The sequence below is a fragment of the Giraffa tippelskirchi genome, chromosome 4 (assembly GCF_054371585.1).
Source record: "Giraffa tippelskirchi isolate mGirTip1 chromosome 4, T2T-mGirTip1v1.2.pri, whole genome shotgun sequence".
Taxonomy (NCBI): domain Eukaryota; kingdom Metazoa; phylum Chordata; class Mammalia; order Artiodactyla; family Giraffidae; genus Giraffa; species Giraffa tippelskirchi.
Genome location: NC_137278.1, coordinates 154,925,181 through 154,952,742, shown reverse-complemented (window position 1 = coordinate 154,952,742; position 27,562 = coordinate 154,925,181). Strand labels below are relative to the sequence as shown.

General features: G+C 52.5%; 1 protein-coding gene across 4 annotated transcripts; it reads right to left on the bottom strand.

Annotated features, from left to right (window-relative positions):
• Nucleotides 1–197: 197 nt before the first annotated feature.
• Nucleotides 198–23,410, bottom strand: CTDSP2 (CTD small phosphatase 2). Of its 4 annotated transcripts, none has more exons than XR_014083141.1 (10): nucleotides 23,259–23,410; nucleotides 22,801–23,051; nucleotides 9,462–9,610; nucleotides 7,842–7,880; nucleotides 7,301–7,402; nucleotides 6,656–6,712; nucleotides 4,430–4,522; nucleotides 4,122–4,307; nucleotides 3,689–3,958; nucleotides 3,018–3,306 (listed from the first exon to the last, which is right to left on the bottom strand). XR_014083141.1 is itself a non-coding variant. In XM_081594168.1 (9 exons), the coding sequence occupies exons 2-9, from the start codon at nucleotides 22,862–22,864 to the stop codon at nucleotides 3,833–3,835; spliced, it is 816 nt and encodes a 271-aa protein (XP_081450294.1). In that variant the 5' UTR covers nucleotides 22,865–23,051; nucleotides 23,259–23,410; the 3' UTR covers nucleotides 198–3,832. The 4 variants fall into 4 exon arrangements, 2 of the variants coding, with proteins under 2 accessions (XP_081450294.1, XP_081450295.1); XR_014083142.1 differs by having other exon boundaries at nucleotides 22,801–23,029; XM_081594168.1 differs by having other exon boundaries at nucleotides 198–3,958.
• Nucleotides 23,411–27,562: the final 4,152 nt, after the last annotated feature.

The window sequence follows — 27,562 nt, the reverse complement described above, 5'->3', positions numbered from 1 at the left end:
TGGGGTTGGTTCCACCCTGGGGCCAGGGAAGAGCTAATGGAGCCGGACTTCTGTGACCTTGGGCAGAATCAATGTGCTGAGTCCACAGCTGGTCTCCCAGCCTGGGCATGCCAGCCTCATCATGACAGAGGGGTTTTGAGGGAAGAAGGGCGTGGGGGGTAAGTTCCGAATGAACAACAGCAGGGGCACGAGACAGCTCCCATTCATGGATGGATTTTTTAAACCCACTTTTATTCATTAATTGTTAAGTAATACAAATATTTCAAAAATATAAACAGACACTTAATGGCATCCTACATTTCAAGTTTTTGAATACAACAAATTTATCAAATTATGGACTTGTAAGCAAGGTGGTCAGAACCCCAAAGCCCAGTCACAGTGGGAGGCAGACCTCCCTGACCCTCCAGATGGCGTCTTGAAGGGGGTTGAGTGGCACAACACAGACAGGTCAAATCTGAGATAACTACAAGCAAAGAAGCTCAGGGTCCAAAAGCCGAGAGTCTGCTCCAGAGGCATGCCCCACAGCATTGAGAATGCAGCAGGGGGCCAGAGCTCTGCCTCCCCTCCCCGGCTTGAATGCAAGTATTTATCGGTGGTTTTTTTCTTTTTTAAAAAAGACAAAACTAAAACCTCATTTTACAAAAATGGCAACTGAGGGACAACAGTAACAAACAACCAAATGAAGACCTAAAGGGGAAAACAGGCTTACCTTCTGTAGACACTTGACCTGGCTGGGACGTGGGGTGCAAGACAACCTTGGAGGGGGATGGGGAGTTGCCTTAGTAAATGAGGCCTCCTCAGGAACAGGGTAGGGTTGCAAAACAGAACGGGACCCACTTCCCAGGGAATGCCTGCATTTAGACTTCCCATGCTGTTAGCACAGAGAAGCTTCGGGGCCACTGTGAACAGAGGTGAATTGATACATTTATAAAATGGTCCAAATCTTTGGGAGGCAGGAGGGAATTAAAACAGAAGGTCCCAGGTTAACTGAAGGCAAATTACTTCAACCTCTCTAGTGAGGGACCATGGGCCCGCAAAGGGTCCCCCCTCTACAATGTGCAGAGTGGAGACTCTTACCTGACCCTTTCCAAACTGGTCCTGTGTCCAAAGCTCCCCCTATGAGAGGGACACGAACATCAGGCTTTTGATTTAGAAGCCCAATCAGAGAGACACGCTGTGTCCCTGAAGAGGCACCTTAAAAGAACTGAACTTGGCAGGTGGGCAGATTCCTGGCATGGCTTGAACTGGGGTTTGGCCAGGCCTGGTGGCCTATTGCTTCCCAAAGGCCAGCCTCCAACAGGAAGGGCTGGTAGGAAACCCTGAAACAGATCCTGGGGTGAACTGGCTCCTCCTTGCAATCTTGCCCTCCTCCCAAGTTGAGTCTGGCCTGATTCCTCTAAGGAGCAAGTTTTGCAACCATCTCTTGCCCCTAACACACTGAAACTGGAGACCAGAAAGCACATAACGACTTCAGGCTGGCTCTGGTCCACGCGGATGGACCCTGCTTAGACTTATATTTGGCTGAGCTACCTCTCCAGGGAAGGGAGGAGGGGGTGAAGGGGTGTGGCATTACTGGTAAGGAACTGCAGCAGGGCGGGGCAGGGGTCTGGTGAGATGAGGCCTGCAGAGCTGGGCTTCATGCAGAAGCAGTGGGACACTCCCACCAGGTCATCCTGGGCCCTGGTCATAATCCCTCGGAACACTTAGACAGGCCCGACAGGAAAATGGGTCGCACTGGCTCTTCCTGGAGACCAGGTGACCCAAAGGAGGGCAGAAAGGGTCCTTGGAACTGGGTCAACCTAGAGCCTCTTATTGCTTGCTTAGTCAGAATAGCTTGGCTGGACCCCATGGCAGATTTGGCCCGAGGGCTGACCCTTTGAGTGGGGATTAGGAGGCCTAGGCCAGGGCCTTGGAATCAGAAGGTCCTACTTCCCTTCAGATGTTGTTCCTGGCCAGCCCTGGAACCCTCTTTCCTCACCTGCATGAAGCAGGATCCCACAGGCACCAGGAAATGATGCTGGGGAAATGACCACTCACGCTTTGGGGGCCCTACTTCACTCATGTGACACCAAAGTGAAAGGCCAGGCCTCACAACCTTGCAATGAGGGTGGGGTGGGAGGGTGGCCTCACGATGCCAGAGGAAGACACTGGGCAGCCAGAACCCCAAGCTGCTGTTCCACTGCCTGGTCCTGGTGAGCTCCTCAGACTGGCCTAGTGTGTGGAAACTGGAAGGGATAATAGGGGTGAGTCCTGAGTGGGCAGTGTTCTCGCACCTGAAGCAACTTACAAATGCTTGGTGACACCTGCCTCCAGGGAAAAAGGGGCTGGGGGTGGGGTGACAGAAACTCCCACCTGAAGGAGGGAGGGGAGGCCACGGTTAAGGCAGTGATGCTGAGGTGGGGCTCCCTCTGGGGGGCCCCTTGTGCTCCCAATTCCAGCAGCTCTTCCCCTTTTGTTTTCCATCCTGGGGAAACTTCCTTTTTGTGGCTATTTTTTTTTTTTTTTTAAAGCATTTCACTATTAAGAAACTTTTGAAAGCAAAGAGACTCGCAAAGCACAGGTGAGTGAAGAGCTCACTCACATCTGTTACTGTTGGCAGGGCGCACGTGTGTTACGTTGGCAAACTAAACGCAGAGAACACCCAGCCTCTCCGCCCAGGAAACGCAAGCGTGCCTGAGGCTCTGGAGAGAAAAAGCGCCAGCCAGCCAGCCACCCAGCCAGCCAGGAAGGATGAAGACACTTGGCACAGGCCAGGCCCTGGGGGAAGACACGAGAGGAGAGAGCCCTGCCCAGGAAACAGGAGGGTGAGCGCCCTTCCCGGACATGGGAACAAAGTCCTTGTGGCAGCACCAGCAGAGATTCCCTGAAGAGCAGACTGAGAGACACAGTTGACCTACAAGCCAAGGGGACACACACATTCATGCTTTGGGGATTCTGCTTGTCCCCAGGGCCTCCCACATTCACCTCAGGCCCAGGACTGCAGCTCTGTCAGAAACAAAACAGCCCAACACTCTGTATTTAAAAAGAGAATTTTAAAACAGAGTCAAAAGAACGGAAATCAGTTATCTGTCCTCTTCCAGGGCAGGGAGAAGACCTCCTTCCCCACAGGTTCAAGACTATGGCTAGGTGGCGAGGAAGGCAGGCCTGGTACTCAGGCCTTGGGGAGATGCAGACAGGACCCGAGTCAGGCACTCAGCTGGAGGCAAGGGCAGCTGTCGGGCCACAGGACTTGATGGCCACTGGGGCTACCAGTTCTGGAAACAAGCTTTCATCTTCCCAGAAATGTCATTTCTCTGTCTGCAGCAGCTGGCAAGAGAAAGGCTTCAGAAAGATGCATGTCTGGGGCACCCGAAGGCAGCCCCTGACCCCACACTCTCCTTGGCATAAACCTTACAACACTGAGGAAAGGCCATAGGTTTGGCAATGGAGCCTTCAACAGTCTTCATGCCTGCAGAGCTCGGTGGCTCTCAGGGTGAAGGGAGAGGAGACAGACTAACTCGAGGAGACTCTTGATCCTTCAGCTTCTCCCCCAACCTGAAACGCTTATATCCTGGGGCCACAGTTCAAGGCAAGACACACACACACATACGCACGCGCACAGACTCTCACTCACATCTCAGAAACCCAACTCAAGGAGCAGGGAGCTCTGGGTATCACTGGTCTGATATTTGCCCACTCGGTATCTAACCTGTCCTAAAGCTCTTCTCAATCACGTCTATTTCCAGGCCTCATTTGGTGAGATGCTCCAGCTTCCACTCTGTCAGGCTGATCATAAAGGCACAGTGTAGGAAAGCCCCCTACTGGGATGGCCGTGGCTTGGCAGCAGGGAAGGCTAAGGGGCCCGCAGCTGCCCCAGGCTGGTGTAGACATCCTCGGCTCCGCTCAGCTCCTCAAAGATCGGGATCAGGTTAAGGAGCTCAGTGTCCGCCATGTCGTCAAACCAAGACTGCACAGGCACCTGGGGAGGGAGAGGGCGGCCTAGTCTCCCTGCCCCGGAGCCCCCGGAGCTTGGCTCGTTCACCTGGGCTGGGGTGCTCCTCCAGCAAAGCCCACAGCTCACCACCCTCCCAGGACAGGGAATCTGCCAAGCCCTGCCGGGTGGGTGTGTCTGGACCACTCACTGCATTCTCCGGGTGGAAGATGTAGGAAGCAGGCGAGTTGTCCAGAATGAGGGTTTTCCTCAGGTCCCTTCCCAGGCGGCTGAGGTCCTTGACGTAGCAGCCCTGGTGGAACACACAGGACTCGCGAAACAGGCGTGCCCGGAACACCCCACACCGGTCCAGCAGATCCGTCACGGGGTCGGCATACTGGGAAGAGAGAGGAGGCTTTTTATTTGGGTGCGGTCCTGGTTTCCCTGTGGCCTCCTGCGGACCCGCAAGGAGCTGCCACGCCTGCTCCCGGTTCTTTGTTCCCCTCCTGCCCTCAATACCTTGGCCAGGCTGGCCGTGAAGAGAACACATTCAAAGAGCTCCCCCATTCGTCTCAGGAACTCGTCCACATATGGCCTCTTGAGCACGTATACCTGAGGAGAAGCAGAGTGGCTTGCTAGAGGTGACCCTGTGAGGGGAAGCTGCGCCGCGTCAGGCCCCATCACCACTTGCACAAGTAGGCGCAGAACTGACTCAGTCTGTACGTCCACAACCCCGCCTCTGGACCACCTGGCCAGCAGCCTTCTGCCCCACAGACCAGGGCACTAGCATCACCTCCTCACCAGGCTCCTGCTGGCTCAGTGGTCCCAACCTTGACCCAGCTCAAAAAGAAACAAAAACACTTCAGGTCCCAGGAGGCATCTCTTTCCGGCGGTGAACCATCAGCTGCCTCCAGAAACAAGTAATCAAGAATAGGCCTCACGGATGGAAACAGCCTATCCTGGATTACTTGAATCCAGCCACAGCCTCGGCAGGAGTTTCCTATCCTTAGTTCTGGCAGGATAGTCAGTCCAGGTCCCCATCAGGCGAGGTCGCAGATAGTTCCCAAAACCCCAAGCCCTCCCTTGCAGAGCTTCCCTGAAATGCACCAGGGGAAAAGTGGCCTATTCCCATTCCGTGACCACAGATCCAACACCCCGTAGCATCTTGCCCTAGTGACTCCCACCCATTTTGTGCTTGCTCCTGCCAGACACCCCACCCCTCGTGTCACCTTTCATCATCTTGCACATCATGGCCAGAAAGCTTCCCTGCGTGCATGTCCCTTGTGGGTCTGCTGTGTCCCTGCCCCCATCCAGGTGTTCTCCTCTCATCCAGCCTACGTATGTGCTCCTAGAACCATCCCTTCCAAGTTCTTTTTACCCACGTCTCTCCCTGCTCAAGAGTCATAGAGTGACTCTTCCTCCTGGAGGTGTCCTGGACTGGCCATCACTCACCAGACCCCTCCCAGCTCTGCAACAGGAACCCTCTGCTCCAGGTAGCCACAACTGGGCCTCCTCTCATTTGCCATTTCTTTAACCTTTAACAGGTCCTCTCTTCTTCCTGGTTATTCATCAGGCTTGGCATCCTCTCACCACTCTTTGCTGAAAACCCAACTTCTGCATGTAGACACCCCACTACCACCCCCACCCCCCAATCATTTAAATCTCATCCCTTTTCCATTATTCACATCTCTCCTTGTTAGCCAGGAGTTCACTGTGTTTATTTATCTCTCTGAAGATATGCCTTTGTCTTCTCTGTGAGTTTTATCATCTCTATACACTCAAGTGTACTGCTTAGTTGTGTTGGACTCTTTGCAACCCCATGGAGCCCACCAGGCTCCTCTATCCATGGGGACTCTCCAGGCAAGAATACTGGAGTGGGTTGCTGTTACCTTCTCCAGGGGATCTTCCCAACCCAGGGGTTGAAGCCGGGTCTCCTGCACTGTGGGCTGATTCTTTACCATCTGAGCCACCAGGGAAGCCCTCAAGCAGACTGTAAAGGGCTGCCATGCAGAATCCAGTGCTAGGCCTGGCAGAGCACTTCAGCTGGGAGGAGGGCAGTGGGGTAAAGAGAGCTTTTAATGGACATAGTGGAGTGATGACCACCCATGGGAGCCTCAAGCCCCATTTCCCTACAAGTAACTCTTCTGTTTGACTATCAACACCACAGATCCTTAACCCTGGACTGAGCAGGTTATACAGGGCCAGAGTCTGCTCTTACTTAGAATCAAGTGTTTTTTTGATAGATGCATACTGAGCATTTATTGTGGCAGAATCCAGTGTAGGGACCCAAGGGGAGAGAGCTGCATAAAAAGATACAGAGGAGGAGATGCCTGAGCTGGGAAGGAAGAAAATTCACCAGCTAGATGGAATGGGTGGGCAGGGGAGGAAAGAAATCAGCCAGTACTGGCTTCCTTGCCTGTAACAGGCAGAGACACCAACTCTTCAGATCAGAGAAAATGTAATAAAGCATTAACAGTGCTGGTCACATTCAGTGGGGGCAGGGCAGGTAAGTAAATGATAGCTATTACTATTATTAAATAATACTTTTTTAAAAGTCTGGCTGCAAAGAGAATAAAAATGGCAGCTTGAGGCGACTGGGGGCTGAATTTTTTAAGATGAGAAAGCCTTGGGTGTGCAAGGTACCAATAAAAATGGAGAGACTGAAGTTACAAGAAAGGATCAACTGATGGAACACAAGCCCTGAGGCATGGAGGACCCTGGGCCCCTGGGCCTGGCAGCACTTACCTGGTGAGTGGTCCCTTCGATCTCTACAGGCACTATGAAGTCAGCGTTGTTAATTGGCTGAAAGGCAGAGGAGTTAATGAGTCAGCTCATGAGAAGGGACTAGAAGCCCAGCCACACCCCACTCCTGGCCAAGGCCCTTCCCCTGGGAGGAGGGGGGGAGGGTCAGATCTCAGAGGCTCTAGGAAGCTCCTGCTGCCCCACTAAGTGGCTCTCACCCGAGTACAGGCTGCAATATTCCTTCTGGTTTTCCCTACCTACCACCACCTGCAAATTCTACCTGAGCTGAGAGTCTCTGGGCCTTGTTAACAAACATCCTGACAAAACAGACAGGAACAGGGCCCAAGGCTGACTCATGGCCTGTAGCCCTCTTTTGGGCCTGTCCTGTACAGAGCCCTGGTGGCTCCTGTGCTGTGACAAGGGGCAGATGCAGCCTGTTGGCAGTGACCAGAGAGCAGGAGCTCCCGCTCAACATTCTCTGGAGTAGCCTCCAGGTATCTGCGATGCCAGTGTGGCCAAATCCCAGAGGCCGGCCCTTCTGTCTCTAATCACTCTTCCAGCATCAACTTTAGGCCAATTCACGGCACCTGAGTCAGGTTCCCAGGACAGCCCGAGATGGGTGAGGAAGGGCTCCAGAGGTCACATTACCTTAAAGGAGCTATGCACAAGGGTTTCATCCAAGTCAATGACCACGCAGATTCTTCCTTGATCTTCCTCTGTCACCTCTGGGAGCAAGCAGGTCCCTGGAATCTAAAACCAGAGCCAAAATGCTGAATCTGCCACCAAGAAAAATTAATTTCCCTCAACAGAACTCTGGGAAGATCTGGGCCCACTGAGGAGATGGAAGATGCCCCCCACTTCAACCCAAGAGAGGTGACACTAGAAGACCAAGAGGAGAAAAAGTAGAGACTGACTCCCTGCTTCAGTCTTCCCCAGGGATTGTGAAGTGATCCAGATACTGGAGATAGAGGCCAGGGCTGGTGATCAGTTCCACAGGGTGGAGGCCAGCTATCCCCTCCATGATCTAATGCCTTGCACACAGTGGGCCTTCAGCAAATGTCTGGGACAAACAACTTCCCAGGTGGAGCTAGCCAGCAAGATACAAGGACTAAGGATATCACCACATGAGGTTAGCAAGGATCATTGGGTCTTGGGGCTTCTAAGCACATACCCTGTCAGATTCACATACCTGATAAAACTGGTACTGGAGACACTGGAGCAGATCCGACTACGGGAGAAAAGGAGGTGGTCAGTGCCAGCCCACTACTGCTTTTCCTGCCCATCTAAAGCCCACTCAGCCCTGCAGGGGAATCTTCTCCCCAAGATCCCAGCCCCCTGGAAAACCCTAACATGACAAAAATGACTTTCCTTAAGAGCTGGGCAGGAAAGGGGCCGAAATCTCCCTTCCCCACTAGGCGTGATGAAGGATGGAGAGGGCAGTGTCCCTGAGTTTGGCTACCACTGCCTCTCAGAGGAACAGGGAACGGACGCAGCTGATGCAGGTGCACAGAGTCAAAATCCAAATCAGAACCCCTCACTACAGAGGCTTAGCCTCTTGCTTAGTCCAGAAACCCAGGCTTTTCTTTGAGAACATGTCTTTTTTCCGATGTTCTCCGTGGGGGCATAGATGGCGGGTGTGTGTGTGCACGTGCCAAGCTCCTACAAAACATAAAGTAAGCCGATGTGAACTCACACTGTGGTCCTAAAATGTGAAGGGAGACAGAGTGCAGAGAGATCAGAAACGTTTTTCCTACCTTTGGCTATTAATAAAAATGTTACGGTTGTAGCAAGTAAGTGATCTTACTGGAAACCCTGAAGAAAAATGAAAATCCTAGCACTCAGAGAAACAATGTTGGCATTTTACTGCATTTCCTTCAAGCTTGTTTTAGCAGTCTTTCCCCCTCCTGATACATAATTTTGCTTTCTGCTTTTTGACTTAATGTTGCAACTCAACACTTCCATATTGTTGTAAACTCTTAGTAAAAGTTAACAGTTCAGTTCATACTGTCACCTTGTACTTCATTTAACCATTTCCCTGTTTCAGATAGTGAAGTACATGTCTATAGCCTGGCTTTGAAAAAGAGGAAGGACAGCTAAAACTTGGTGGTTCAGAAAGAAATACCAATGGCATAGGGGGAAAGAATAATTTCTGTCCCCACTTCTGAGATGCCAGATGTATCTTCTGGTAATTATGAGAATCAAAGACACCCTACATATTTCCAAATGTCTCTAACAGGTACAGCTCAGAGTGCTGCAAGGGGTCATCAAGAAATGTGACAGAATTTCAATTCCTTGGTTCCCTGAAAGTTCCCTGAAAGATAACTTGGAAGTTATCTTTGCTTAGTTAAAAATAAAAACAACAGTCACAGGACTTATAGCCAGAGAGATTTGCGTTCAAACCCTGATACTACCATTTACTAACCAATAACTCTTCAGGGGCTACATATACCCTCTGGGTTTCAGTTTTCATGTCTGTAAGCTGAAATCCTTGAGTCTATTTGCAAGGCTGCTATGGGTCATATGAGACAACATATGCAAAGTGCCTTGCACAGTTCCAGGAACTTGGAAGGATCTGGATTACAGGGGCCCTCAGAAACCACAGGGACATCCAGGTGGCCCACACCACAAATGGGAATCAACAGGAAGAAGATGGCCCATGATGGGAAGGACAGAGAAAGGGCCTCCTCTGTGCCAGAGATCTTCTGACTCAGGCAAGGCTGGCCTGCTTTCCTGCTACGGTTACAGTGACCCTTCCTCGCCCACGGCAGTCCCATTCTAGCTGGCATCACACCACCTTGGATCCAGCTACCTTAGCAATGGTGTTGGCTTCCTCCTTGTATGGGGAGAGCTCAGTGGAGGAGGCTGACTGGCCAACATGCTGGGCACGAAAACAGCAGAAAAGGGCCTTGAAGATGTTACGGCCACGTGGCTTCTTAGGAGAGGACTTGGACACCAGGCCTAGAGAGGAGGGAATGACAGAGGCGTTAGCTAAAGGACATCCACGGATGCCCACTTCCCATGCTGTATTTCCTTTAGTCTGTAAGCTACACTGGGGCACATGGCACGGGCCAGGTGAACAACCAAATATAGTCACCAGTGAAATGTACATGTTTATTCCAACATCTCTGTAAAGTAGAAACACAAGAATCCCTAGTCCCTGGTTTGGGAAATGAGCTGCAAAAAACTTGCTCTTAATTACACAGTGGGGGAAGGGGCACTGAAAGATGGGGCCAGGTACAGAACCCACTTTGGTAACAGCACACTAAGGGAACCCTCAAGATGAATTCACAAAACCAAAAATCATCCCTACCACCAGTTCCCAGAAGACTACCAATTCTAGAGAAGGGAGTGAGCTAGACCCCTTCAAGTTAGCAACGCTACTGTCCTGTCCTGGGTCAGCTTCCTTCAATGCCCGATCAGTTGGCAGCACTGAGCCCAGACTAGAAAGCAGAACGGCTTCAGTCTCAAGAAGAACCTACAAGCTTTGTTCACACCCCTGTGTCCTTCCCACATTCCAGCCACTTTCCTTACCACTCCCTCTCCTCCAAGACCACAAGAACGTCACTCTCTTGGGACACATACATCCAGCACTGGATTCTGGGCCGATGTCCCTGCTTCTAGGCTGTAACTGCTAAGTCCTGCCTTGACAATTTGGGCTTTGGAAATACAAAGCCATCTTAATTGGAGGCTTGGGAAAGCAGCCCCAGAAAGGTCAAGCTGATCCAAAAAGCTACAGGTATTACAGGAACAGACTTTGGAAAATCTTTTTCAAGTTCCTTTTATTTTCAGATGAACTGTTTCAGCAACTGTGGAGCAAGAGTAGGAAGCCAGGATGTGTACTGTGGCCAGGAGGTGGCACTGCTCCACTGCTGCCAGAATGGTCCTCAGCCACAGGTCTGCTCTCCTGGGTCCAGGGCAGGAGATGGTCTTGGAATGAAATCCACCCCACTCCAATTTAAGGCATAAGGCAAACTCCAATGCAGGAAAATAAGCACCGGAAATACCTCCATCTCTGGTGGGGGTAGGGGACAAACAGAATGTGGCACTGAGGACAACCTTCCATTTACTGTTGGTTTTAAGAAGGGAAAGGGGAGGCAAGGTGGTACCCAAACCCCCATCCTGGCAAGGCCAAGCTCCCTCAGCTCAGTCCTCAGCGGGTGTGCTGCACCTGCTCAGAGGCCGCTCCTATAGAAGTGATGGAAGAGATGTTTAACGCCCAGTTCCTGGGCTGCCTGAGCCCCTGGAGAGGAGGGAAAACCAAACTCTGTTCCTGGGGCCAAGGATGAGGAAATGGCTCATGGTCAATCAGTCAAGTGGCAGTCAGCACCGCCCCAGAACAAGTGACTCAGCTCTGGCTCAACAGAGAGGCTGAGGTCCAGCACCAGTCAGTCCAGTCTAGCCCTCTCCCCTCCCTGGATCAGGCAGATCCCCTGATACTGGTATGACCACTTATAACTTTTCAGAACATGTTCAAGCTTCCCCAGCAATTAGCCTAAAAACCTGGATATCACTCTTGAGCTCCTGGCCCTGGTGGAGAAAGCAAGATTTCCAGGGACTGGGGATCCTGGACTGAAGGAAGAAGTTGCATTGGAGACCTTGCCCAAGGCCCCTGAGTTCAGGAGACAAACTTGTGAGCAGAGACCAGTACTTAAAGACCGCAACGTAAGCAGTTCCTTGGACTTTTTCCTACTCTGAATAGTCTATGCAGAAATCAGAGGGGAAAGACAGTTTCTCCACCTGTCTGTATGGCCCACGTTCAATACCAAGCCCAGGGACTCAAGCAGACGCTGACACAAAGCTCCAAGACCAAAGCCGAACTATCGCTTTTCCTTTGGCTTATGGTTTCTTCACGCAGAACCACAATCAGAGGCTTAACCCGGGCACCGAGCCTTTCTTAAAAGGCCACACAGCCCAAGCCTTTCCTGAAGAGAGGCCGTCAAGAACGCACTCAGCATCTTAGTGACAGGCGCTGTGAAGGCTGAGTAATCCTGGGAGGCAGGGCGGGTGAAAGGGGCAGCTGGCTGGGGCCACGGAGAGGCCTTCCTGGTTCCCACTGCGGGAGGCCCAGCAGGCAGGACTGCTTCAGCCTCTGTACAGGGAGCTTGTGGGGAGGGGCTAGGGGCGCCTCAGCTTGGTTCGGACTCTGCAGGGGATGAGGGTCTTCTCAAAAATACAATGTGACCAGGCAGCCCCTGGGCCTCAGAGACCACGAATGCCTTGACCCTGAAGGCAGGCGCTCGGAGCAGAGCACAGAGCTGCGGCGCCTCGGGAGGGGACCCCAGACCCACAACAGCAAGGTCAGTACCCCAGACATCCCTCACCACCCCTCCCCCTCTGGGGTCCCACTTCCCTCAGTCCTTCTCCAGGCTGTCTGTCCTCCTTACCTTTACAAACACTGCCACTGAGAATCCATCAGGGCCTCTTCGGCCTCCCCCTAACATGGCTGCCTCCTAACAGGGCCTGCAATGGCCTCCAGCTTCTAAGTAGCTGGTGCTCAGGAACTCTGGCTGAGTGAGTGACTCTGGGGCCTCCAGGGTCTTGGTCACCTCGACAGCACCAGGACCTGTGGAAGCCTTCTGTGCAACTGCCCAGAAGAGTTAGAAACAAGCTCCCTTATGAAGAGAGGTGGGTAGACTGAAGAGCTGAGCACCTGAGACAAGGCACTCAGTCCTTCTGGGCCTCAGTCATGTTTACTGAGCACCAATGATGTGTCAGGCCCATGACAAGACACCTGACATTATTATTTCATTTAATCCTCACTACAAACCCATCTATAGGCATTAATCCCCCATTTTATAGAAGGCTAACTGAAGCACAGAGGTTAAGTAACCTGCTCGAGGTTGCACAGGTAGTAGGATAACAGAGCAAGGATTTGAACCCAGATCTGCCTGAATCCAGAGTCAGGGTTCTTAACTACTCTGTCGGGTCCCCAACAGCTCAGGCATCGTGAGCATTTATTCCTGCAACAAGTGGGAAGCAGTGGGGCACTCTCAAGATCTCTTTTAGAGTGTTTGCTATGCTCCTCTTCAGGCTGGGCTGGTGAAGGATCAATTTGGGGTTTGGTCCCCTTCTTTGCTGCCCTTGTGGGCAGTCCTTGAAAGGGGTTCAGGGGTAAAACAGTACAAGGCTCTGGGATTCCATTCCAAGGCTCCCTTCACCCCCACCCCGGCCTGGCACCTACTCTGATTGGCAGACACCTCTGGGAGATCAAGAGGACGATGCGGGAGGGGCAGGGGAGGAGCTGCAGCCAGGACCTCTGGTCAGAGATCCACTGTGTTGAGTGGGTTTAAGGATGAGGGGAAATACCCAGGGTGGGATCTGAGCCTTGTGTCAAAGAGCCTGTCACAGGACTCCTTTCAGCCAGCACTCAGCACTGCGCTCCTGACAGCCAGGGACTGCACCCCCTCCCCAGGAGAGGAACCCTGGCATTAAGCAAATGTACAGGCCAGTGGGGATTTCACAGCACACGGTTTCCCTGGTGAGGGAGGGCAGGACTCCAATGGGTACCACAGAGCTCCATTACTGATGTGCACCTGCGCCCCCTGTTCTGAACCTCTGGTCCGAGGCTGAATGTCAGAAAGGACCAGCACTGATCTAATGGGGGGAACCTCTGGCTTAAGAAGAAAGTGTGCAGGTTGCTGAGAACAGGGAGGCCAGGACACCCCTTCAACTCACTGCTGCAAGGCTTCCTGCTGAGGCAGGATGTGAAGAGAAAGGGCAACGGGAGAGGCATTGCCCGCCTCCCCCAAGGATCACCAGGGCTGGGGTCCAGGCTCTGCCAGTTACCGGCTCAGCCACACAGCTTCTTTGGGCCTTAGTTTCCTTATCCGTTAACTGGGATAACAACAAGACCACTCCTGACTGTGAGGACAAGTAGAACTTACCAAGCACAGTAACACACCATGAAGAATAAACCTAAATCCCATGCTTGTTTTAATGAGTTATCTAAGGGGAAAACGACTGCACCTTGGCAACCCTGTGGGCTCTCCCACCCCAGCACGTGGTTGAAGCTCAAGAACAGAAAGTAAGAAAGGTGGCAGAGGAACTCCAACCCTGAACAGGTTTCAAAAAGTCAAAACCACTCCATACCTTCTTCCCAGTTCACTACAAAAGTTGTTTTCCAGTTGCAAACTCCCTGGCTGGCACCAGCAAGTAACAGGAAAGCAGGTGAGGCCATTCCACTTGAGACAAAGCATGGCCTCTCCCCTTGTGTCCATCACGTCTGCCCCCAAGAAGCACCAGGTGGGGATACTATTTGCCTCTGCTTCTTAAGAAGCTAGTGCACAAACATGCATGCGTGTACATACACATACACACACACAGATGGAGAATGGCTTTGCCAGGACAACACTATTTTTAACCTCCTTCTGAAGGTCAGGCTCAGATATCACTGTTGCCAACAACACAGCTTCGTGTCCCAGCAAAGGAACTCCTCACATACCCGCCTGGGATTCGGCAGAAGGCAAGCTCTTGGGCTGTGGGGTTTTAACAAGCCCATTCATGCAGAAGGATGCTTTCTTGGTTCACCCCTCAAAAGTACTTCTTTCGCCACCATCTCTCATCCCCCCCACAGCAAAGGATGTCGCCTGGCTATCACTATAAAATGGCCTCTCGGAGGGGCCTCCCTCCTCTCAGCGTTTGGCGGAAGGAGCATGTTTGGAGCTTTTCCGGCCTTTCCTGGCCAGCTGCCTGGGACCTGAGGCCAAGACGCATCTGATTGGGGCTCCCCGTGGAGAGGAGTCCTCCCGGGTCCCCAGCACGGGGCATCCATGCCTTGGCTGAGGAGAGGCCTTGAAGCGCCAGGTGGACGGAAGGGCTCTTGGACCATCAGGTGAGTCGGCAGGGGAACCAGGTAAGAGGCGCCTAGACATCCCCCACACAGGAAAGACTACAAACAAGGGGGAGGGTGTGCCCAGCTCCAGGGTGCGCAACTGCTGACACTGCTCTCTTCAAGGGGCAAGGCAGGCGGGGCCTCGCCCAGCTCAGCACCAGTTCCCTAGTTCCAAAGAGCAGCCATGAAGCTGACAGTATGGACTTTCAAAAACTTTTAGCCATGCTGTTTGGCTTACGCCAGCGTGTTCTGTACAAGCACCATCCCCACGGCCAGCAGTAGGGCTGTCCTGCCTACACAGACGCCTCCATTAGCTCTTGCCAGGGCAGGAGGGCTCCCTGCCTCTCCCTCTCTTCTAAGAAAGGAGGACTTCTTTCAGTCCTGGCTCCTCCAGGCCATCTATGGGGTGGGAGTGGGGTACCGGTCACCGGCAACCTCGTCTGCTTTTCCCCTGCCCCCTTTGGCAGTCTTGTCACTGATCACAACATGGGGCCACAACTTCAGGGATCTTCCCTCAAGGACAACTCCGTCCTGGAAGCAAGGGATTCCTGGCAACTTCTAAAACAGGACCACGATAACTGGGTCAATTTCAGAGTCAGCCTTTAAAAGAGTTATTGGCAAAACACCCTTCTGGGCAGCTCTAACATATTTTAGAAACAGGCTGGGGTTCCCAGGAGAAAGAACAGGCCCTGGACCAGAGCATCTCCTCACAGGTGCGTCAGGAGCAGGCTGACACAACCCCATCCCAGGGTGCTCTGAGCGGATGTCAGGAAGTGACCGGATGGCCCAGCACAGCAGCAGGGACAGACACGAGATGCCACGCAGGAGAACCCACAGGCTGGCCCCTGCCCTTGTTTCATTGTGTGCAGCACCTGCTAGGCCAGAGATGTCATCGTGGGGGACTGGAAGCCATCCCCTCCCACCTTAAGCCTTCCTCTTCCCCTAAGGAGGTGCTGAGCAAACCCCTGTGGGAGGTTAGGGGCTAAAAGAAACCTGCCAGCAGGACACAAACATCCTCTTAGTGGCTGTTTCAGCCCGTCTTGGCTCTCTGCCTGATTCCTGGTTTGGTGAAGACCTGAAGAACTTAGTGCCTCTTCTCTCTCCAGCTATGGAGCCTATTCTAGGCGACACATGCAGGAGAATGAGATGGGAAAAGAATGAAAGCCCAGGATACAGCAAGGGACCATCGAACATCTCTCCTCTGACCACTGAACAACAGAGTGGTGACACAGGTGTCACGGACTTAGGCTTAAATTCTGGCTCTGCTGCATATAAGGTGTGTGGCCTTGGGGCTCAGTTTCTTCCTCTGTAAAATGGGAAGACTGACATTACCTATTGCACAGAGCTGTGCGGATTACAAGGTAGTCTGGGTGTGTCCTGACCCTAGTAATACAGTTCAGTAAAAAAGTTCAGCTGCTTGCCTTCAGCACAAAGCACTTTCATATCCTTATCTCAGTCTCAATCTCAAAAACGGCCACACTGAAAGAGACCACAGAGGTTTCTTCTCATTCCAGAGGTCACACAGAGGTCATGGCAGGGCCAACCATGGGAAATGGCATTTTCCAAGACTCCACAAAAACCAATCATAGACACACACACATTCTCTCTCTCTCTCTCTCTCTCTCTCTCTCGTTGAGGGTGGCCAACCATTTCCTTCCTTCCTTCCTGTCGTGGCTGGCCCCTGCAAACGAACTGGAAGGAGCCTGCCAGGGAGTCTGTCCCACCTACAGGGTCACTCACCCGCTCCCCCCACAGCCCAGCTGCACGTGGGACCAACCCACCAGTCTTGATATGTCCATCGACAGCGCTAAGCTGGACATCAGGAAACCTGGCGCCTGCCCCACCTCAGCTGCTCAAACAGCCTTGTGGGCCTGCCTAAGGCACAACCACCCTGGGTTGTCTGCTTGAAGGCCAATCAGGAAAGGACCATGCTGCATGGTTCCTTACAAGGTGGCTTCAGGTCACCTGAAGCTTGACCAGGTACCCTAAGAGGTGTCCTGCACAATGCAGAGAAGAGGCCATGCAGGTCAGGATTAGACTTGACTCAGTCAGTCCCAGCTGTCCCGAACTGGCCATGTTCCCATGGACAAGGTGCTTGGCTTCTCGGTGGAGGATTTCCTTACCTGTCCAGAGGGGATCATTCCTACCCGACAAGGTCACTGTGAGGCTTAAGTGAGCTACTAGATATAAAAGGCTGGGGCAGCGCCTGTCCCACAGTAAGTGCTCTCTAAGTATCATCTGTGATCATTATTGGTGAGCGAGGACCATGACTCTGTCTCTGTTCCTTTATACTCAGAAAACTTTCGGACCCCCCTTTAGGAGCCACAGGGTGGTTAACAAACAGCAAAACTGGATCCCTCCAGGCACTCGTCATGCTCAAGGCTAAACAGGCAGTTGGGCTACTGCTGCACTCACCTGGCTTTTCTCCAGGGACACCTGTCAGACTCACAGGGAGCACTTGGAACACACGTATGCCCGGCCCACCTGCTCAGGCTCTGATTCAGTAGGACCCAGGTGGAGGTTGTATTTTTAGTAAGTGTCACAGGAGAGTCTGATGTGTGTCCCTGGCTAAGAGCCAATGTCTAAAGGCTGCCAGTGGTCCTTGACTAACCCTTCCAGGACCGGAGGGTGATTCAGTTAGAGAACCCAAGGCCCCTTTCCCCACCACATCCCATTGCCTCAGTGTCTCTGCAGGCTTCAGGGGACTTGCGCCCCAGAGCCTGATTTTCCTTTCTAGGGGTACTTGCTCTATTCTATCACAGAGTCAAAAGACCCAAACCTGCCATCTCTTACTGTAGGTCCTTGTTCCTGAGAAGGAGGCCCAAGCCCCCTCAGCGTACCCAGGAGGCACTTCTGAACATCTGTGGTACACGCTCTGAGCCTTCTCATAAATCTGCTTGGCTCTCATTGGGTTTGGGGCCCCATTTGTTCCCTTAGATCTATGCAGCTGAGAAAGAGAAATTCTACAGGATGTAAAAGAGATAAAAAGAGGTATTGAATAAAAAAGGAGTAAGAGCAAAGCCTGATTTGGGATAGGGGGTAGGATAGGATAGGAGAACCAGGATCACCTGGGAAAGAAAAGGAGCTGTCAGCAGGTCTGCTGAGAGATCAGGTTTAAGGCTAACCCCTAGAATAGCTGACGAATAAAACAGAACATGCCTGTACCTCCTGCCCAGGAGGCCATGTGCTTGCTGGAGTACCCATTCTGCCATAACAGACCTGGTGCAGGCACACTAAGACCTGAAGGGCTGGGCACTTGGCCAGAAAAAGACTCTGTTCTGCTTGGCCTCTTGGTACAGAGAGGCTTCCAGTGCTAAGTCATTTTCTCCACTTTGATTTCTACTAGTTCATTCCTAAGATGTGCATGGTAATAAACTCATCTGCATCTCAGTTGGGAACTGTTCCTCCTCTACAGAAGAGGGAGGGAGTCCTGACAGGGCCACACCCAATCCCATGTCCCCAGGACAAGTGAGTTAATGCTGTGCTTCCTGAGCTGCCAGCCTGAGACGGGGTGAGAAGCACTTTAACGTTGTGTTTGTGTTTTCTCAAGGTTCACCCAAAAAACACAGAAACAAAGACACGGCTTTGGAACATCTATTTCTCTTCAAAACCCGCTTCTTTTTCTCTCCTTGTTACCAGAATTTCCTTAAAAAAAAAGAAAAGACTCTCACTGGGTTCTTTAACTCTTAAAGTGAATGCAGACAGTAAGAACGTAGCATACAGTTGTCTCAAGTCTTCACTGTATCCACTTCTGAAGAACTGAGCAACTGTTCAGAAGATTTAGACTTCAGGACTCTTTATTAGGAGGTGTGTGGCTCCCTGGCCTCCTCCCACCCCAGATGCCTGGGCTCCAGAAAGAGAGCAAAAGGCCCAAGACATTCTACTTGCATAAAATCCCATCCAGTGGCACAGTGGCACAAAGACGGGGTCTGTGCAGCAAGGCTATGATCCTCCCAGAAGGCTTAAGCTCCCACATTAGCGTCCCCTCTGACCCTCAGCCACCCGTCTTTTACAATAAAACCCACATGATTATTTTGCTGCTTGTACTGTGTCCTTCAGGGAATGGAGGAACACTGGAGTGGTGGTCTAGCTGTCTAAAAAAGAAGGATGTTAACATTTTTCAATTATCTACTAAGTACCAGGCATTACATATGTGTAGAGACCAATACTTTCATTTTACAGAAAAGTCACTAAGAACAGAGAAGTGATTTGTCAAGTCTCACTGTAAACAGGGAAAGCAGGGATTTGCACCCAGGCCGGAAGCAACCAATTCTGCTCCCGGAGCAGTTCTTCTGCCGGGAGCAGATCTTCTGAACACTTTAACTGCTGCTCCTGCCTTCCACCCTCCCCTATTCCATCCCCTCTCCATCCCAAGAGACAAGATGAGAATATAAGACAATAGCTCAACCAACCCAAAAGCTAGGAGGAAGAAAGTTGAGAAGGGAAAGGGACATATACTTACATACAAATACACACTGTCTTTCTCTTGCTTAGTAATGAACACATGTATTAACTCTTCACAGAAAGGTTGGGCACATAACTTACTTCTATTTACCATTTTAACAAAGTTTGTGATAATAAGGGATTTGGAAGGTCCCACTGAGAGGATGAAAAGGGACCTCTCTTCCATTCAGCTTGAGACCCCTATAGCTGAGAGGGAGGAGACAGGAGTCAGGGACACGACCACCTCCGCCATCTCTGGAGGGGTTTTCACAGCAATCCCTGAGTCTGGCTCCACCGCAAACTGTCCAAGTCAGACTCAGCAGCAGAACTGCAAACTCCCAGCCCAGGATGGTGGGCATTTACAAACGCTGTTGCTGAGTTAGCAGGGCTCCCTTGGGCTGCTTTGGCAAGGAACAAACACAAATGTCAGTCACCACCCAGGCCCCCACCCCGCTCCAAGGTGGGGCAACAACTCCAAAGAAGACACAGGAGCGAGGCTCGGCGGCCACAAAGAGGCCAAGGCTGAGGCTGAGCCAGGAGGGGAGAGGAACCCGTGGGGCGGGAGGAGCCAGCTATAAACACACACCCTGGAAGCTCACCCAGCAAGCTGAGGAAAAAAGCCAAACTTTTCAAGTTAAGGGCCTAGCTACAACTACAGTGAAAGGTGTCTGAGCTTTTACGTGAGCAAACAAGGCAGAACTTCTCCCTTGTAGGGAGGAAGCAAGAGTTAGAAAAACCTGCCACCATCCTCTTAGGGATGGTCAGTTACCAGAACCTATTGGTAAGACATGTGAGAAGACAATCCAAAGCATCACCATCAACTGTCTGAAAGGAAGGGGCATCAGGTCCCACAAAACAACACGGAAGAGGTCCCAACTCCCATAGAGAGGCTGTGGGTCACTCAAGCTCTGGAAGAGGTTGCCCCACCCTCGCATTTCACCTCGGGAGGTTATAAGCTAACCTATTTCCTTGGCTTCTCCCTATCTAACCTTGAAGCCCAAGGCACAGTCTCACAGCAATGGGGAGACATACTCGAATGTCTGCCATAAATGGCGCTTTTCTAATCAAAGTGATACTAACTTTCCTTTTTCACTTTTGATATTCTACACAGCCCTAGCCTTGCTGGACCAGGGATACTAACTTTCCTTTTTCACTTTTGATATACCACACAGCCCTATCCTTGCTGTACCAGCGAGCCATTTCACCCATCTGTCTGGGGAGATGGTCCAATTTGGGTCCTTTCATCATCAATGCTTTCAGCAACTTTGTTCTACTTCCTCTACTGTAATTACCTTTGAATCATCAACACACCCAGCCAGCCTTAAAGCTCTGAGAGCAGAATGCTAAAAAAGAAGAAAAAAAAAAAACCCTGCAAAACAACTTCAGTAAAAAACCACCCAAGCTAGGAGCCATTTGTATTTTTCTAGAAATTTACTGATTAATAAACTGTCTCAGTACTCCTTCCCCGTTTTTTGAAGGGAGGCAGAAGCCTAGAGATAGGACACTGGAGAGGAGAGAGGGCCAAACTCTTAGAGAGAGAGAAAACATCTGCTCCCTACCCTCACTTTTTTTTAAAGATGCAGGATTTGTTTGTAAAGGATGAAGGATCAGAAAGTTAGCTTGCTGGTTGCCGTTTGCCTAAGCAGTTCAGGAAGAAAGCATGTCTTCTCTGGAATGCAGTCAAATTACAAGGGAGGAGAGAGACCCCCAAGCTGCTGGCTTGAGGATTCAGATTCCTCCAGGGATAAATTTGAAGACTAAACCACACACACAAAAAAGAAAATGGTAACTCTAAGAAAAATTCAACCAACATCAGCAGCTAGACTGTCAAGAAGCCAGCTGCTTGCTTTCTGCTGCCATCTATTCTCTTCCCCACCACTTGCTCTGCTGGATGAAACTTCCAGCTTTGATTGGTAAGCTGTCTCTTCAACAGTCCAGCTTTCCCCCACTCCTGGTGCGGTCCTCTCCCTGGGAGGGCACCCTCCTGAGCCCCTACAGGAGGGGAGGACCAGAGTGGGTCCAGGGCAATTCTTCCCCTTCTCATCAACACTGCCCCCTCTGGAATCCTCCATCCACACGTTTCTTCATTTTTGGCTAGCACTTGGAGTCTTTCTCAGATGAGGTTGGGAAGAGAGCGGGAACAGTCAGGAGTGAAGTTATAAAAACAGAAAGCCTCCCGTCTTCAGCCCTTAGCACAGCTGAGCAGCCAGGGGAGGGGTGAAGCTGCAGCCTGGTTAGTGATGTGGCCAAGAGCAGGGAGTCAGGGGCTTTGGGATCTGAGTAGGCAAGGCTTATTTAAGTAGGGCCAGTGGATGCAGGAAGCACGCACTACCTCCCGCCCCCCAGCATTCCACCAAGGGAATTAGGGAATGGTGAAACCACCAGCCCAGCTTTTTAGCCTCTAGGCAAGTTTGGGGGTGCTCCTTGGGACCAGGAACCCCCGAAATAAGTGATCTGCTGACTAATGTTGCCTAACAGGGAGCTGTGGGGCTACACCGAGGCCCCAGGGCTGGCCCCTCACAAGGCTCTGGGCCTCAGTATGTCCAACTGCACCACTGGGCCTTTTTTGCCCTGTTCTGGGGGATTAAAGGATGAGCAGGGACGCTCCGAATCTGGTCCCAAGAGCATCAGCTCCCCAGCCACCCCAGGCCAGGTGGCCCCAGTCTGGGAAGTTCTCCAGAAACAAACAAACAAAAAGACCCTAGTCCTTATTCCCCGCGGAAATTCTGTCCGCTCTTCCAGACACATTCCTCAAGGTCCGAAGAGGAACGTGGGGGAGGGGGAAAGAGTTTCGGGGGCTTCTCCAGGACCAAACTCAAAGATCCCACCCTCGGACCCCCACCTTCCCTGTCCCTACGAAGGGCCTCGGCCTAATCAAGCTCCAGTCCCCAAACCCACCCCCAAAGAGGACCCGAGACCCCCCTCGTATCTCCCCGCGACCCGCAGGAAGGCGGGGGCCGCTAGCCGCTGCCCACCGAGAACTCGCACTTTTTCGCAGCGCAATTCAGATACACGCCGGGTCTCATGCCATCCGGCGAATTATGTAACCAGGGACACCGCTCTCGGGCTGAACAAACGCGGCTCTGTGTGTGTGGCGGCGGCCCCGGGGAAGCGCACCGGGGCAGGGAGGGGCTCTGGTCGGGCCTTGGGGTCGCGCTTGTTTGCTCAGCGAAAGCGGCAGGAGGCCGCCCGGCGAGAGCCCCGCGCGCCGAGGTCCCGGGCCCAGCAAAGGGCCGCGGGCGGACCAGATCCGGTCAGCCAGGGCTCGGCCCCTCCCCCACTGCGGCCGCCCCCGCCTCCGGGCGGTGAACTTGGTCCCAAGTCCTACCGGACGCCGTCACCGCCCGCTGTCTGAGCAACCTCGAGCTTTGACGGGCGTGAGGGGGGTGAGGGGCTGGGGGGTGGGGCTGGGAAGTGCTGGACTCCAGTCCCGGCTCCATTCTAGCCCGAGATCGCCCGGGACCCCCCCTTTCCCCTCCCCTCCCCAGTCCTTGTAGTCCTGGGGCAGCCGCGCGCTCTGGTGCGGGAAAGTGACGACCCCACCCCCTAACTCTGAAGAGGATGGACGCGAGTAGAGTCGCGCTTCGAGCGCTCACCCCTTAGTCTCTCTGCCCGGGGAGGGGGTGCAGGAAGGGGTGACAGCTGCGCGGATGACGCCCCTCCCCCTAGGGCGAAGGGAAGCCCGGGCCCCGGCGCAGTCCTCTGCCGGGTCTGAGTGCGCACCAGGACGCAGGGGCGGATGGGGTAGGGGATCCGGTCGGAATCCCCCACTCTGAGCCCCGGGAGGTCAGGGGCCGAGACTCGGGTTCGGAGCTGTGCTAGCCCCCTCCCCGCCCGGGGGCGACGCAAAGTTTTGGGAAGTTGCTGCCCCTACCTTGCTTGGTGAGCACCAGGGCGTCTTCCCTCCGCGCCTGGGTGATGATGGAGCCGTGTTCCATCTAACAATCCCGCGGGCCCGGGCTGGCTGGGCGGGAGGACGCGCTGGCGCACGGGCTGGGCTGGGCTGGGCTGGGGGGCCTGGGCGGGGGCCCGCTCCGGCTCAGGCTCCGGCTCCCGAGACTCCGACTCCCACTGCTGTTCACATCCCGGCTCTTGTTCCCTCCCTGGGCCGGGAAGGGAGGAGACCTGTATGGAGAGCGGGCGACCCGGGTAGCGGCTCTCCCGGGTGCCCCCAGCCCCGATCCCCCGGCGGCAGCTCCGGGCTCCTCAGTTTGGGTCCAACATGGAGAATCCGGAGCGAAAACAAGAGGAGGAAATGGGACACGGGGCGGTTTCCAGGCTCCCCCCTCCCCTCCGTACTCCAGATAAACAACCCGCGGCTGCAGCACCCACCCCCGCGCGCCTCAAGGCTCTGGACCCGGCCTCTCTAAGGCCTGCAGGTGATTCTCGCTTCGGGGCACAGTCCTAGGCCCCGGGCCCCTCCACCTGTGAGCCGCCGGGGCTGCCGAACATCCGGAGCTTTGCAGTTTTGTTACGGAAAAAGCGAATCCCTGAGGGGGTGGGGTGGCGGGCGGGCTGGCTGGCGGGGGAGACTTGAAACCGCTCCGGCATTCCTATTGGCCCTCTCCGAGAAAAGGGGCGGAGCCCCTCCTTACTATGCGGTGCGAGGACCCAACAACATTCCAGACGCTAAGGCCACGCCCCTGGCCACTCCCCCCTCGTCGGGCTGCGGCCTCCCAGTCTCCTCGGCCACACCCCCTTTCCAACTACTTAAAAGGACACTCCAAAGCTCACGTTTCCCTCCTCTGTGCTGGGGTGTTCTTGTTTGTGTATCTCTACCCGCCTACGGTGGAATGGTTGCGCCCTTCGGGTAGCCAAGCAAGCCTCCAAGCATAAGTCAGGTCGGACCAGGATGAGAGGGAGGCTTCGGGCAGTTGTTTTACTTCCTCCTTGGCGCTCGAATTGTGCCCCCCCCCCGTTTCACGTAAGAGTACAACCACCGAAACCAGAAAGGGATACGTGTGTGTGTGTGTGTGTGTGTGTGTGTGGTGTGTGAGTAGACCGAGGACTTAAGAGTATTGTGTGTGTGTGTGTGTGTGTGTGTGTGTGTGGTGTGTGAGTAGACCGAGGACTTAAGAGTATTAGAGCTGGAACTGACCTCGGGATGGTCTGACTCCCACACAACAAATGAGACCTAAGGAGCCCGGCTTTGCTCAAAGCCTTGCACTTACTCCCATTTAAGGCTTCTCCACTTCTCCCCCTCCTCTCAATCCACCCCTGGGCGCTTTGCTCCCCTTCCCCCACAGTACCAGTCTCAGTTTAGATGTATAGAAGTCTCTAAGCTTAAAGCTTCAGCTCTGTGGACCCTTACTGCCCTCCCTCCGTGGTTTTAGGCCCCAGGCACTCTCCTGCTGGCTGTGACTCCTGGACTCAAGATAGTGGGTGAAGGATATACATTTGTTCCCAAGAAGTGGAAGCTGCAGAAAGGCAAATTTCTGTTCAATATCAGGTCTTTTCCAGTGAGCTACAGCTATCCACAGGTGACATGGGCGCCTTGGGAGGAATGGAGCTATTCAAGTCAAGGCTGGGGAGAGTAATGTCCAGTGAGATTGCACTGGGTGACTTCTGAGCTACTTCCAACCTCCATAGTTTATGATGAATGAAACTCAGACTGCCAAGGAAGAAACTCTCTGGAAGATTAGGATTTCTCTGGCCCCTGGGAGGTTGGGGCAGCTGATAGCCTTCCTGCTGTAGTTCCCATTGCCCAATATGCACCAGGTCTCACTGGGGGTTGCCGGCCAAGCAGGTCACATCTTAAACTTGCTCCCCATGAGGACAGGTGAGCTTGTGATGCATATGCGCCTGTGTGCCTTGACAGTGCTCATGTGCACCTGTTCCTTCTGTTCCTACACATACATACACAAAACCTTTTTATATAACACTTTTAATGGAAATGCAGTTTTTCCAAAGTGAAAGCTGGTACAGAAGATCTGAATGATGCTTATGTAACTTTAAACACTGAGTTTGGGTAGATCCTAATTCATTAAAAGGGGAAAGGGAGGAGTTCTCACTTATTTACCTCCCATCATTGTGAAAAAGGTCATAAAAACCTTAAAAGATTCTTAGGTAAATCTTTTAATAGGTTGCCAGGGGGCCTTTTGGGGCCCTGCCCCCATCCTCTTGTGGGGAATTCAGCTGCAGTGAGAGGAGGGGGAGTGCAGGCAGAAGCTGAGGACAGAAGATTGAGGGGTACCTGCCCCGCCCACCCTTACCCCCCAACACTCCTTTTCTCATGCTCTCTAGTGTTAGACAAGACACTTCACAGCTCTACACTGTCATTTCCTCATCCATGGAGACAATCCCTCCCCCTTTTATAGTTTACAAAGTACTTTAACATACATTTTCTGTGATGTTTGATCTCTTACTGTTTTGAGGTTGACAGAGCAGATATGCCCATTTTGTAGACAAGGAAACAGGGTCTGGAAAGATTAACTGACTCACCTAAGGTCTCACAGCTTGTTAAGAGGAGGCAGGACTAGAAGTTGTCTTTATTTTGGCCAGGCTGCTTGCAGGATCCTAGTTTCCCAACCAAGGATCGAACCTGGGTCCAGAGCAGTGAAGTGTCAAGTCCTAACCACTGGACTGCCAGGTAACTCCCTAGAAGTTGTCTTTAGACTCTAAGACTTGAATCTTAACACTTTACCATCCTCCTTTTCCTATCGATGGGATGGAAGAGATACCAGAATCTAGTCACTGTTTTTTCCATTTCTTCTTTTTCCCTTCCTTTTTTTTTTTTCCCTTGTCACTGTCTTTTCTTATTAAGAACTCTGACTGCATCACCTCCTCTGGGAAACCCTCCCAGATACCCACTCTCACACCAGGGCTTTATAGCCTCTTACATACTCTCTCAGAGCACTGAGCATCATTTCTTACAGATAGTTTGCTTATTGCCTTCCCCACCAGCAGATGGATTAAAACTGTATTGTTCATTTTGGATCTACCATAGTGCCCGACACAGAGCAGGCAGCCTTTCTTTCTGTATTTGCTATGTGAGTCTATGTCTTAACTAGTGCTCTGACCAGGGGTTCAGTGACCCACAGCAAGAAACATATTCTGAACCGTGAGATAACTGAAACAAAAGCTTCTTGGGATAACACTTATCCTTGTTATGTGCGTGCACTATGATACTTCCTGTTCTACTTTTTTTTTTTTAAGATGCTGGCCATGATTTCATGACCCATTACCAGGTTGTGACCAACAGTTGGAGGCACACTGCTTTCATCTCTGTGTGCTGAGGATGCCATCTGAGTGCAGGGCTCTAGCTGTCCCTGAACGATATAGAGGAGATGGCCCTCAAGTACCTGTTGCTCTGAGGTCAAAGATAGTTTCATTTATAAGAAGACATACAGAAACCTAAGACCAGAGGCACAACGGTGCAAATAGAGCCCAGGGTTCAGTTCAGTTCAGTTCAGTCGCTCAGTCGTGTCCAACTCTTTGCGACCCCATGAATTGCAGCACGCCAGGCCTCTCTGTCCATCACCAGTGGGTGGAGAGGTTAGATGAGGGAAGTTCCCCAAGAGGCCTGGTAAGAACTTTTGTGCCTCCAGAAACTACAAAGGCAGTGGCAGCTTTACTGGAGCCTGGAACACAGGCAGGGGCCTGGACTCTTGATGCCGTGGGGTTCTCACTGCTCTGTCCCCAGATTTCAGCTCTCTGACCCAGACAGCTCTCTGGGGTCATGATGAGCATCTTTCCTACAGTTAAGGGTGTACGGGAGGTGAGAGGCCTCACTTCTGCCTCAAACCGTCTCATGACCTACCTCCAGGCCTTGGGCCAGTTGCTGGCTGTGTGACTTTGGGTGGGCCCCATTCAATTAGGCTCAAGGATGCTATCTGAGGCCAGGGCTCTCTAGGCCTAACAATTCTCCCAAGAGAAAGCCTGTGAACTGTCTCAGGTCACCTACCTGTTTCTTCCCTTTATCTCAACTTTACTTCCACCAGAAGGCTGGGGAGAGGCAATCTGGAAGCAACAGGATCTTAATGCCCCTACCCCCTCCCCAAGTGCAAGGCTGGGGTAGTGAGGCTGGGGCTCCAAGGAGTGCTGCCCCATCTGTCTCCCATGGCTCTTTGGGTTGGCCTGGGTGTTCCTGAACCAGGGTTGGGAGAGGGAAACAGCTGGAGAAGTTTCCTCTATGGGAGCGGCACACTTGCTCCAGAACTCTGCCCCTTTCCCCACAGAAAATGAACACAGGGTTGGACCAAGGCAGACCTTTCTTGACCCTCTGATGTCACTGAAATGTTGCATTAAAATGAAAAAAAAATTTTTTTTTACTACAAATGGACCACATCCATTTTCTTGCTTTCTCTGATTGTTTCTTGCAGTGTCTCGGTTCTGTTTTGTACTGTAACTGAGAAGGTGGGATCTTGGCACCAGGGTTGCAGAGCCCTGTGGCCTCCTGACCCAGTTTGTGTGGCCTTGCCCTGGCTGTTCTGGGCAAGGTCCTGGGGATGAAGTGGGGTTGGTTAAAGATCTGGTGACAGTGACTGAACAGTTGTGGGTGATGCCACATGTAGGATCTGGGGAGGGGAGGAGGAGTTAGTGGTAGTGAGTATACTGTTTATGTAGAGGAGCTTGGGGGGAACTTCACTGAAACTTCAGATTGGGATGATGCATTCTGCAAGGTGCAGGTATGTTCA

What these genes read in the sequence shown, in the direction of transcription:
- CTDSP2 (XM_081594168.1), bottom strand. Translation starts at nt 22,864, where the DNA reads ATGGAACACGGCTCCATCATCACCCAGGCGCGGAGGGAAGACGCCCTG. An exon ending in CCTGGTGCTCACCAAGCAAG is followed by an intron (nt 9,611 to 22,800) that starts GTAGGGGCAGCA and finishes CCTCCTCTCTAG; the next exon opens with GCCTGGTGTCCAAGTCCTCT. An exon ending in TCGAAGGGACCACTCACCAG is followed by an intron (nt 4,523 to 6,655) that starts GTAAGTGCTGCC and finishes GCTTCTCCTCAG; the next exon opens with GTATACGTGCTCAAGAGGCC.